This window comes from Pygocentrus nattereri, chromosome 29, assembly GCF_015220715.1.
Source record: "Pygocentrus nattereri isolate fPygNat1 chromosome 29, fPygNat1.pri, whole genome shotgun sequence".
In the NCBI taxonomy this organism is placed as follows: domain Eukaryota; kingdom Metazoa; phylum Chordata; class Actinopteri; order Characiformes; family Serrasalmidae; genus Pygocentrus; species Pygocentrus nattereri.
This window is the reverse complement of record NC_051239.1, coordinates 5,817,685-5,831,078: the sequence shown is the minus strand read 5'-3', so window position 1 is coordinate 5,831,078 and position 13,394 is coordinate 5,817,685. Positions and strand designations below refer to the sequence as shown.

The 13,394-nt window shown below is 41.7% G+C and overlaps 1 protein-coding gene across 2 annotated transcripts in view; it reads left to right on the top strand.

Moving 5' to 3' along the window:
- The first annotated feature begins 828 nt into the window (after positions 1 to 828).
- LOC108411165 (chromaffin granule amine transporter) overlaps positions 829 to 13,394 on the top strand; it is a 39,032-nt gene continuing 26,466 nt past the window's right edge. The window contains exons 1-2 of one of the 2 annotated variants that reach the window (XM_017682594.2): positions 829 to 895; positions 12,811 to 12,940. In XM_017682594.2, coding sequence (XP_017538083.1) covers positions 12,826 to 12,940 — 115 coding nt within the window. In that variant the 5' untranslated portion in view covers positions 829 to 895; positions 12,811 to 12,825. Of the gene's footprint in view, positions 896 to 12,215; positions 12,941 to 13,394 lie in introns of those variants that run through there. The other variant, XM_017682595.2, reaches the window with a different exon arrangement.

The window sequence follows — 13,394 nt, the reverse complement described above, 5'->3', positions numbered from 1 at the left end:
TACAGACAATCTAAATTATATTGTGTACTTTCAAATTATGTCTTAAACTAAAAATCTTTCCCCACAATTACTGTTTTTTTTCGCTGAATTTAACATATTAGAAAAAAGTAAAACATAAAACGAGGCCTGTGAAAACATTATGGCATTATGGGTTATATATACGTATCTCTGTTGTTGGAACAAAACCTCATATCTCCGTTTTTGTTGTTTTTTGGGGTTTGACATCATTTGAGAATGCTTGTTGCTCTTTACATTGTGTGTAAATTTCAAGATGAATGGACTAAAAGAAACAAGCCAACATGACATGGAAAAAAATTCTGGTTCCATTGATTTACATTAAAATTAAGTAGCTTTTTTCTTCTCCTGTAAAGTTGCCATTTTTGAGACATGAGGTTGTGTTCTGACAGCAGCGATATATATATATATATATATAATGTAATGACTTAGCAAATAAATAAAAACTTTTAAAGAACCGATTTCATTTAAATTAGAGTTCCACAGGGACAAAATGAGCGAGGATTATTTTCCACATCAGTATCTGAAGCGCACAGAGCTGTTTGCGAAGCACCTAGGCAGTGGAGAAGCAGCTGCTGGTTGTGAATGTGATATTAAAGATAACGTGTGACCAACAGAAGCCTTCAGGTCATTCGCCTGCCCAATAAAGAGCAGCAGATGCTGACAATTACTCCCCCTCTGACGCAGTGTGTCTGTGGGTCCTATTAAGGCTGCCTTTTACAGAGACTTTTAAACTGAGCATAGTTGACACAGACACCTCCCACTCCGAACAGAGCATACATATAGAGCCCAACGGGAGACTACTGACCGCCCCCTGGCTCACGGCACACCTGCCTCGGACACACGCTCACACGCACACAGCGAGGCCATGCAAGTGGAGGTAAGACCAGTTTAGCCATCCTGTAGACCATTTCCACAGTGCCGTTACCGCACTACTCCATGTGCTCCTCTGTTAATCTGTTGCTGCCTTCATTTATGCTGAGATTTTGGAATATTTTTATGCTTTTTTAAGGGTGCAAGTCTTACTATCCAGACATCTCCTTCGACAAGCTTTAAAAGAGTGTGATGAAATGGTTAATATGTAAAGTCGTTCAAGGTGGTTTGAAGTGAAATGCTCTGTTCAAGTCAGAACAGTTCACAGTGGTGCTGGTAGGAACCAGACGTCTGGGGAGCTTAATGCCCCTCAGAGCTCCCTCACAGAGCATTATGACATGAAACAGTCATGAAAATGAATTGAATAAACATCTGTTCATGACGCAGAGGCACAGGCAAGGTGCTCTATGATAAAGTAGTATTAAAGGAAGCATTTAGATGTTCAGATTTACCACTATTTAATCATTATAACAATCACATAGACTATGATGTAGATGCTGTCGTTCCTCGACACTTGTTTGACCACCAAGCCTAAGTTCTATCTATGGTTTGTAAAATAAAACAACCTCAATTTGTTTGTTGGATGAAAATAAAAAGAATCAAACGAACTAAGAAATACGAGAAGAATTCAGAAGTGCAGGTCCTTTATTTCATGAGCATGGAGAATGTTTTCCAAAGGCCGTTGGATGACACTCCCAAAAATACAGAGTTGGTACACATGTTTTATACCCTCTGTGAAGGTGGGGTGACCTCTTTTTTGTCATCTCCTGATTTCACAAAACCACCATTATATCCAAATTGACCTTCATATGTCTATCAAATAGGGTCTTGTGTGAACCATTATCTCCCAGTCTAGTCTGAATCCTTTTTAAAAAAAACATTGTGCCAAGCGCACGCTGGTACTTTTCCATCTCGGCTTTTGGCCTCGAAAGGTTCACAAGTTCACTCACTCCCTATAAAGTATCTGTCTTCTCTCTTACGCCCTACTGAGGAAGCTTGTTTTAGGGCACTTGCTCCAATGTGCTTAGGCCTTATTTATGATCTATCTTGTATAATACATGGCATTTTAATTTTGAGAATCTTTCATTTACATCATTCCCCCCTTTCGCGACAAATAGTCACGAACCATACATCTTCTGTGTTTATATATGCTTATAATAGCTATCGAGTGATTCAATGTTTCTGTTTGTGATTCTTGGATAAATGTTTCTGTGGATAAATACAGTTTACTACATCTTACATCATTCCTCCCAAATACATCTACCTTCCCAAGTCTGCTAAAATGGAAAGAAAATCAGTGTATTGTATGATATTACAGGAAGCTAGTAATATATCAGTACACAATCCAAATAGGATGGCAATAATAAATTTGGAATAGCTGGTAATGGACATCCTGTCCTGGGTGACTTAAAGAGTCAGGAGGGTGGCCGGCACAGCATGTGCTTTAGCCAAACACTCGTTCTACACTAGTCCTCACAAGGATAGCGTACCCAGAACTCACTCCCCATTCTCAGGGGGCAGATGGCATGCTTCAGCCGAATTGTCAGTCACCCGAGCTCACATGCTCATGTCAAACTGCTCAGGCCTATAGCCTTTTCTTCATACCCGAAACCAGTCCTTTAGTGTTAAACAACAATATGCCAATTAAACCAAATACAGCTTCCTATCATCTATCATACAACACAGATCTCTATGAGTACATATGTATATGTTGTAAATATTGCAGCAAAGCTTAACAACCCTTGTTTCTAAAAAACAAAAATGGTACTTGCAATGGCATTACATACATGCATGGATGAAAATGAGTACATATGGATAGCATATTGAATAACATGAGAGTAAAATAAGGTCATGATTAAATGATTGTCCTCTTCATTGTCCTCTTCTGCCCATTGTGATATTACACCACGTAGATGGGCACGTTGCTGGCACAAGGGAGAGGTTACCAGCACAACACCTTGGTCAGTTAAGATGGGTCGCTATGGATGACAGGCCGAACGCGACAGGTCAAACGAACAGTCTCGGGTAGTTCAAGAGGCAGTTCGGCACGGATCATAGTGTACTGTCCAGTAAGGTTGGAAAAGATCTTTTCCACCATGCTGTGAACGAATGGTACTACACAGCAACCCAACACACACAAAATCACAAGGAAAATCAACAATACAGTCCCTTGCCTAATTAAAATAGCTTTCCATTGGCCTGAAAATATCCAATTGACCCATCCTTCCCCAGAGTCCTGACCTTTTGTGTTGGATACATGTTCATCTCGTAAATTTCTTAGTTGTTTCATAATTTTTGTGAAATTACCCTCTTCTGCTGTGTGCATTGGAATGTATGTACAACAGTCGTCACCAAACAAACAACAAAACACACACACCATCATCAGGTGCTCGCATAGAATCAATAGCGAACCTGTTTTGCATCGCCATCCTGGATGTAGCATCTAGTTGTTGTCCCAAAACCTCCATGGCAGCGATTGTGAAATTCATAAATCTTTGCTGGTTGTACCAGATGTAGTTAATCCACTGAGCACTCTTATAATTTTGAACCCATGGAAAGAATACGAGCCAAGCCTTAGTACTGCTTTGGGACATTGCCAGATGCTCATTAGGAACATTAGTTGGAACTCCGGCATATGTAAGGGTAGGTTTTTCTAAAACTGTGTGTTTGTCTTTGAGCCAACTTGAGGACACATCCCTTTTACCTCGAGTTAATGGGCTGTCCATGGGTAAGAGCATAACTTTACCAGAAAGCGTGATTGGAGAACAACATCCCTTCCATGTAGGAGCCAAAAATTGAGACAATTGTTTACCATCTGCACAAACCCAAAACATGTCAGCTATTGGAACGGTCCCTTCAGTTAAATCTATGTCTAGCAACTGTATGTCATTATTTAATTCCCATCCTGTAGCATTTAGCTTACGTGTACATCTCTGGGCAATCCCTTCACGTGTGTAATCATAATGGTGACAGAAACAGTATGGATAGTGCAAACCATCATCTTGAACCATTGGGGGAGGGGGAGTAAGAGGCTGGTATAACATGGAGCAATTATGGAGTCGTTTAGTATTGTAACGAGTCTCCATGCTCCACAGTAGACAATGCAATGGACATGAAATGGTTAAGTCAAACAATCAGCCAGTCCTCCCAATGGGATGACGGTTGGAACTCCTTTCTTTGCATAACAAGCTATGCAGTCTGTGGTGACGCTTGTTTGTGCAGTGAACTGTAAGTACTTATATAACATATTTTGAGTAGCATACACAGTGAGAACCTCACTTTTGGCATCATAATCAATACTGGGTACTGACGCATTAGTCATATCCAAATCATAGAGCTCTCGAGCTTGCCATTTGTGAATGACGGCTCTACGTGAGTGATTGAGGTGAATTTTCTCATAACACATGAGTGAATCACAGTATGTGCGGACTGTAAGTATCATTGGGCGTTTTTAGGGAGTCCAGCAGAGTGAAACTTCCCTCTTGTGTCTGTGATGGAAACTTCGTTTCCCACATTTCTGTACCTGATATGATAGTCTTGTGTGTTTTTGGAGTCGTCGGAATAATGTATGTGATGTAAGAGAACTAGAGCCATGGCACATTCTTTCATGTGAGTCTGTCCTGCAGGTGTTACTAAGACAGGATTGATACAGTTTGGTTCCTGTGTGCAATTGGAAAGTCCTGGATAGGCCACGCAAGTTCTAGACCGATGAAAGGCATTAACTTTATCCCTGACCAATGTCCACTCATGATGTACCATATACTGACCCTCTGTGAGTATCACGTCTTTCCACCTACACCAACGTTGGCTATTTACGGGGCAGAAACGCTCACATTCTATGCCATCAGACAGATTCCAAGTTTGACGAATTAAGGAATACTCTAGGAATGAGATTTCTCTTTTATGTCTTTTGTATGATAAGGGCTTTGGGTTTGTGACTCTGTTTGTGTTGCTTTCGGATATGTCTTGTGTTGTGGGTGTGTTTGTGCAGTTTATTATCTCTTCTGGATTGTCAGTGTGTGAAACAGTTGAGGACAAACTTATTGTCACAATGATAACAGACAACAGCATTAGCACACATGTGGTTCTTCTCAGTCCACATAGGCCTGGATGTCTGAATGGGTGCCAAGCTGGCATTTTGTCAGTGTAGGTTGGTGTAAAGTCAATGTCACTTGTTCAATCTCTGTTTGTTTTTGTTAGTGTCAATACCTGCTCTGTAGAGGCGGCGCTAGGCTCACACCTCAATTGTGAGACAGGAAAATATGTTGGTCTGGAGGGCTGTTTGCCAACCGCAAGCCAGACTCTCAACTTACATTACTCAGAGTCATCATCATCTGGTGGCATTGCTCTGGTGATGCTCCTCATGATGGGTCGTGAAACACCACTCGGTCCTGCTACGGCCTGGTCCTCTGCTCCTGAGTCTTCAGCGATGTGTGGCTGCTGCTGATCTGGTCCCGCTGATGCCTCAGGTCTCAGTAGATCTGGAGCTCTGGAACAGTGGTTAAGATGTATCCACACCTTGCAACCCTTTACCTTGACGGCTGTGGGCGTAGCTAGGATCACCTCAAACGGTCCTTCACGTCTTGGTTCACTCCAGCCTCTCTTAAAGGTTTTGACGTACACGTAGTCGCCAGGAAGCACTTCCTTCAGATGTTCGTTGTCGATGGTGGATGTTCTCCCCTCGGTGGCACCTTTCACCTGGGTGAAGATTTCTTTGTGGATTTTTGTCAGACATTTGACATACTCTTGCAGTTCACTTTGCAATTGTTCAAGGTTTGGACCATGGGTAGGTCCACACAAGTAAGTTACTGGCATGGGACGACCCGTTAACATTTCGTGAGGAGTCAGGTGAGTGGTCCTGTTGGTTGACATTCTCATGCTCATTAGGGCTAATGGTAGTGCATCTAGCCAATTGATTTTTTGGCCGCTGTCAGCCATGATTTTTGCAATTTTTGCATGTATGATCCCATTCTGCCTCTCTACCTTGCCCTGCGATTGAGGATGATAAACACATCCTAATCGTCGTTTGATTCTCAATGCTTGTGCATTTTCTGTATCACAGCATTCACAAAGTGTTGACCATTGTCTGAGCTTATTTTATCGGGTATGCCAAATCTTGGTATGACCTCCCTCAACAGAAATCTGGCTGCTGCATCAGCAGTTTCCCTAGTTGTTGCGTGGGCCTCAATCCAACGACTGAAAACATCTGCCACCACTATGATGTATCTATACTTGCCTACCGGCTTCCCCATGTCCATGTAGTCCATCATGAGGTGTCTAAATGGACCATCTGGGACTGGAATGTGACCTAATGGCACACTCCACACAAACTGTCAAAACGTGATCTACCGTTGGAGCCAAATAGGGTGACCACCAATCTTCTTTTATTAGTTACGTACGTGTGTTGGACCATGAGCTTCCTGAATGAGCAGATTTAGCAGGGTCAATGGAGCTACGAATAGACCATTTGGACCATACCAAATACCATGAATGCATGTCGCCCCCCCCTTTTTCGCCAATTATCTTTCTCATACTGGCTTGCTAATTCCTGGGCTTCTTTAAGACTGGTTAGGTCTGCCACTAGTTCTGCATTCCAACCTTTCAGTTCTTTTTGGTAATGGAGTCTCACTAGATGTTCTTTGTACTTCATTTGGATAAAATTTGATTCCTCCAGTCATTTGTATTTCAGCACTATGCCATCCCGATTTTGATAAGATAGGATACATACCAGTGTTTATTACCTCAGGGGCATACGCTGGGGGTCTGTCACTGTCTGTTTGGCTATTCTCTGTGAGTTTTTTCTCTCTTTTATTTCTCCAGTCTTATTTTGCATTGATTCCTGCTGGTATCCCTTTTCTTTCTCTTTAAGTATCACTTCATGGTTTTCAAAGGCCTGTAGTATAGCCAAACTGCGTAATTTCTTTTCTTGTTGTGCTGATGTTCGAGTCAATTTCTTTTCCTCTATCTCCCGTATTATTTGGCATAATTCCTCATCAAATGTACCCCTAAGGGGCCACTGCTTCTCAGTTTTTGCTGTTTGTTTGTTCCAATGCTTCATGCATTAATTCCCCTCCCCTCTGTCTTTCTCCTGTGTCTGTGTGCTGGTGTCGTCCTCCTTGTCTGCCACACCCCTGCTCAGCTTTACTTGTCTCTCCTGTGAACACACAAGTCTGCTAAACACAAAATATATTATTTTCTTGTGAATTTTAACTTTCCAGATTTTACTAAGTGGGTATATTCTAAATACTACCAGTCATGCTACAGTCAAGTCCTATCCAGTCCTTTCACTTCAAATCCCATTTTGTCTCACCACTTCCACATGATACATCCCTGGGGATGCATGTCTGTGGGTTGGTCGAGGGTTAAACACTGCCCCTTCATTCCATTGCAGTATTACTACCAACGTTTTGAGCGTCACATTCTTTTGTTTTGGCAGCTCATGATCATAACCTGGTCCAAATGGGTTAATTCTGTCAACTAGGAGTGAGGTAGCTCTCCCTCTCTCCCAGAAAACCTCCCTTTTTTCTAAGGCCAATCTTGCAGACAATTCCCTACATTGTCTATGTTCAGCGTCCTCCAGCCGTATGGGCTCAAACCGGCCCCATGGCAGCAGTTCTAGGCCCAGAGTAGCCTCTAGCATCACGCTGCTTGGTAACAGTGCATTTATTATCGGTGCCAACAGGTCTTTATAATTGCTGTTCCTTGCCTTTTCACAAATATCCACCTGATCACGCTTCTGAAATTGTTCAATGTTGTTACTGTTGCCTCACAATATACCGGTAGTCTTACTTGATTAGTTTTTAGTTGTGGCCACATATTAGACAAATGACAAACAAGACAAACAACATTTATCTCTCAGCGCTTTTTCACTTTTTCTCTGTTTCTCTGTTTCTCTTTACTCTTGTGCACTTTATCTTTGTTTCACTGAGCTCTTTCTTAATCCTTACTTTTTATACAGCCGGGGTTTTCTGGTAGTTTTCTATTACACACAACACAAATTTTTATTAGACTGAGGTCTTGTCCTAGTTCTCACGCCGTACACCTCCCCTTTCCTCACACACTGCAGTTATGTAAGTTCAGTCAAGAGGTTCACCAAGACCATCAGACTTGTTTTTATTTTTAGACTTTTTCTATCCGACTGGGTTTTCTCAACTATTACTCCTTTTTTTGTACATTTTTATCATGCAGTTCTGCTTCCAACGAGTCTTCTGTTTAGTTATGCATAATCAATCATCATCATTTTTAATCATACCAGTACACGGCTTTCAAACACATTGCATTTCAATCTTTGTGGTAGAGATTCAAGACCCATCAATATGCAGAATTTATATGAAAAAAGGCTCTGCTTACCTCAATATAGGCTGCACGTGCCATGAGCATTGTTTTCTCTCGTCCACAAAATGAAGGCAACGGCCTGATGCTGCTGATATCGCCAATCGGGGGGGGGGGTCCCTTTAAGTCCCCTGGGACGGGCCACCATTAAATGTCGTTCCTCGACACTTGTTTAACCACCAAGCCTAAGTTCTATCTATGGTTTGTAAAATAAAACAAATTCAATTTGTTTCTTGGAAGAAAATAAAAATAATTGAACGAACTAAGAAATACGAGAAGAATTCAGAAGTGCAGGTCCTTTATTTCTTGAGCATGGAGAATGTTTTCCAAAGGCTGTTGGATGACACTCCCAAATATACAGAGTTGGTACACATGTTTTATACCCTCGGTGAAGGTGGGGTGTCATCTCCTGATTTCACAAAACCACCATTATATCCAAATTGACCTTCATATGTCTATCAAATAGGGTCTTGTGTGAACCATTGTCTCCAAGTCTAGTCTGAATCCTTTTTAAAAAAAACATTGTGCCAAGCGCACGCTGGTACTTTTCCATCTCGGCTTTTGGCCTCGAAAGGTTCACAAGTTCACTCACTCCCTATAAAGTATCTGTCTTCTCTCTTACGCCCTACTGAGGAAGCTTGTTTTAGGGCACTTGCTCCAATGTGCTTAGGCCTTATTTATGATCTATCCTGTACAATATATGGCATTTTAATTTTGAGAATCTTTCATTTACATCAAATGCGCTGGTGATTTTGGATAGTTAATAACAGCGCTGTTGATTGTGTGATGCATTGTGACCTCTGGTTCCTATCACCACCACTGTAAAGAAGTCTGAGTCAGTAAGTTAGTAAGTTACAGTCAAGTAAGAGTCAGTGAGCCACTTCACAGCAAACCACTCTGAACAACTTTGTTTAAATCTCAGCCACTGAATGATGCAGAGTTTTAAAAATTGGTGGAATTCAAGCCTAAACTTTGCTCTCTTGAAAAAGATCATCAACGCCTAAAAAAACACAAGAATCTCCAAAAATGGCAATTTTACAGGAGAAGGCACAACTAGGCTTTATTTTCAGTGTAAGTTAATGTAAAGATAAATTATTACAAGGAATTTTGAAGCATTTCTGATCCAGTCATTCAATTTTAACATGGTTAATGGTTCTTTATGGCACCAAAAAGAGTTCTTCTATTGTTTCGATGTCAAGCCTATAACAATAGAAGAACCCTTTTTGGTACAATAAAGAACCATCTTCAAAAAGGCTGTAAAAAGAAGCATATAAAATGCACTCTCCATCAATCTGAAGAACCACAAAAGAGCCACACTCTTTAAAAATACAGTTCTTTAAGGGTTCTTTAGTAGGCAATGGTTCTATATAGAACTATGAACACTCAAAGAACCCTTTGCATGATTAAAGGGTTCTTTACATCGCAAAAGTGTTTGTCAGATTGATGGAGAATGTGCTGTGAATGGTTCTATATAGATACGTTCTTCTATTGGTCCAATTTCAAGCCTGTAACAGTAAAAACATTCTTAAAACACTGGTTCCTCAAGGGTTCTTTATTAAAGCCAATGGTTCTATATAGAACCATGAATGAGCCATTTTCGTGCTTTAAGTGTTCTCCGAATCATGAAAGCATTTGTTAGATTGATGGAGAATGTGCTGTAGATGGTTCTATATGGAACCATATAGTACCAAAGAGGTTTTTCTATTGCTACAATGTCAAGCCTTTATCAATAGAAGAACCATTTTTGGTGTTATATAGAACACTTTTCAAAAACACACTCTCAATCAATCTGAAGAACCCTTTAACCACACAAAGGGTTCTTTGAGTGTTTATGGTATCATCTAGAACCATTTTCTTTACTAAAGCTACAGCTCTTTCAGCAGTGAGGCTCTTTGGGCAGATCTGTGAGCTTTTTGTGCCACACAGTGTTTGGTTCTCATGGAGAGCCGTATGTAGGACGTGTGTTTGCTAACCAGGATTTACTTACCTGAGCTGAGAGGTAATTGATGTTGACACTGTGGTCCTTCCCTGGTTCCTGATCGGTGTGAAAGGGTGTTGATTTGCCAAATTAAGGACCATCTTATCTCTGTTTGCCTCTGTGGGGGCGGAGCTGAAGCATCTCACCACGATTAGCCTCTTTGAAAGCAACAGGACATCAGCTTCACGTGGATATTGAGACTGGGGGGAAGAAGCGAGAAGAAAATGAACGTAGCAGTTAGCAAAACACATTCTGATGAAAGACCAGAGGAATATCCAGCAGTTCAAAGGTTTCAGGCAGGGGTCTTTAATTAAAATTCAATAAGGTCCAGTTAGAAAAAATATCCTCAAGCAAAGGTCCAGAACATCCATAACGTCTAACTTGTGTTATGATTTAGTGCCATATACTGTTTACTGGAGTAGCCCAGTAGCAACATCTTATACAGTCAACAATTGAATATCAAATCAAATAAAGGACAATTCATAATATTTCAACAATATTTATTGTCAGTTTTCTCTTTTCAAGCCATGACATGTAAAATAATCTGGCTCACTTTATTCTCTGACTGCTGTTTCTCGCCTCGTCCCTCCTGTAACGTGGAGCGAGGAGGCGGACGCATATGTGGAGATTATTATTAAGGGCAAATCCAGGGTCATGGTCATAACGGTCCAGGTTCAAACAGCCGATACAGAGAGCAGGAGGGACAGACATGACAAAATGAACACAGAACCACCACGAGAATACAATACATCCAACACGATCAAAAATATCAAACAAAGACCAACGCAGACCAGGGCAAACAGGTGGTAACTATCAGGGGTGGAGTCAGACAACAAGGGGGCTGGACTGAGCCAAAACAAACGCACATGGAAGATCAGAAGTAAACAAAAAGCACATGGATGAGTGGGAGGAGCCAATCATGACACCTCCCCTGTGTGTGCGTCACTCACTCAAGTCTCAGTGCTCATCATAATGCACAGATCGGATTGGCTGAGTAGCATAGTGTGTGATATTTACAGTGCACACGATTGGTCTGGGAGTCTCCCGTCGCTAAAGCAGCCGTAAAGGCTAGAAAAGTTACACTGACTAAAATAGGACCACCTCAAACAATTCTCCATAGTTTATCAGTTGTAGGTCCAGGTCCACATAGGGCAGCATCTGGGTCTGGACTTGGACCGCGGTCCGCCTATTAGTGACCCCTGGTTTAAGGAAAAGAACATACATTTAAAATGAGTGTGGGCAGTCGTGGGCTGGAGGTTAGGGAACTGGCCCTGAGACTGGAAGGTTGCTGGTTCGATCCCCAGTGCTGACAGTCCAAGTGTGCTCACTAGTGTGCCCCTAGTGCACATTCACTAGTGTGTAGTGGTGTTTCACTTCACGGATGGGTGGAATCACCGGAAGGTTGCTGGTTCGATCCCCAGTGCCGACAGTCCATAAATGAGGTGTCCTTGAGCAAGACACCTAACCCCCAACTGCTCCCCGGGTGCCGTGGATAGGGCTGCCCACTGCTCTGGGTAAGTGTGCTAACTGCCCCCTAGTGTGCATGTATTCACTAGTGTGTATGTGGTCTTTCACTTCATGGATGGGTGGTATTTCCCTTAGTGGGATTAAAAAATTTAAAAAAATTATAGCTACACATTCTTTCAGAGCCATAGCGCTGAATTAATAACTTGTATGATGTATATGTTATAATGTATAATGTTTATATAATGTAGATAGACAGATAGATAGAAAGCTTAGAACTAAGACGCTACAGCAGACGCTTCGCAGACAGAACTATTACTATGGAAATTCTATAAAACAGGGGTATCTAATTTAAATTCAATTCCAGTTTTTCTCAAGCAAAGGTCCAGAACATCATAATGTCCAACTAGCATCATGATTCAGTGGCATATACTGTTTACTGAAGTATCCTAGTAGGAATATCAACATCTTATGTATGTCAAATCAAATAAGGACCACCCTGTTGAAATTAAATAATTCTCCATAGTTTATCGGTTATGGGTCCAGGTCCACATAGGGCAACGTCTGGGTCCAGACTCAGACGTTCCGCCTATTAGTGACCTCTGCTATAGAAACTGAAATGGGTTTAGTCTTATGTAACAAGCGTCCAAAGGTAGAGAAACTAAAGCAGTTTGTCTGCCCTGCAGCAGCTCTAATTCTATTTCAGAAACTCAATCACACACTGAAATGGCTTCTCTGGAGCACCATGTACATCCTAAACCGATAAAACATCTCTCACGTTGTAAACCCACCCCCCCAAAAAAAACCTGATTAGGAGTAAATACCTGTTATGACCTGCCCTACACTGAAACACATATTGCCCAAACCTTTTGAGCCTTTTAGAAGAGCTTAGAGGCAAGAGAATGTGTTTCATTTGGAACTCGGCCTTTTTTAAGCACCTTATTTCCTAAATGCTGCAGAACGTTTGTATTTCATAGTAGTTTCTATGTAGTCACTGGATAGGAAGCATTGACAATAATAACTGAGTAACACATTAAAAAGCACTTAATGACATCATGAGTCTCTGTTACTAGGCTGGGACGAGACTGTGATGTGACAGTGTGTGAGTTGCGATGTGTGTAACCGAGTGTTTCTGTGTGTGTGTGCAGTGAAAGGTTTTGGACATGGCCGTGGTGAACCCTATGGAATGGATCAGGAACAGCAGGGGCTCTCCCCGCCTTGTGCTTGTGGTGGTGTGCGTGGCCCTGCTACTGGATAACATGCTGTTGACTGTCGTCGGTGAGTCCACACAGGGACCAATACAAACTACATATAAATTTAACAGACAAAAGATGTCAATAATTAAGCAGTAGAACAGGAGTGGGAGGTAATATAAGATCATTATTAACAAATTATTAGCGTCATAAACGAACATCAAATAAACAAGCGTCGCTCACCGCTGCCCTCTAAAGGCGTCATCAACTAACATCAAATAAACAAGCGTCACTCACCGCCGCCCTCTAAAGGCGTCATCAACTAACATCAAATAAACAAGCGTCGCTCACCGCCGCCCTCTAAATGCGTCATCAACTAACATCAAATAAACAAGCGTCACTCACCGCCGCCCTCTAAAGGCGTCATCAACTAACATCAAATAAACAAACGTCACTCACCGCCGCCCTCTAAAGGCGTCATCAACTAACATCAAATAAACAAGCGTCACTCACCGCCGCCCTCTAAAGGCGTCATCAAC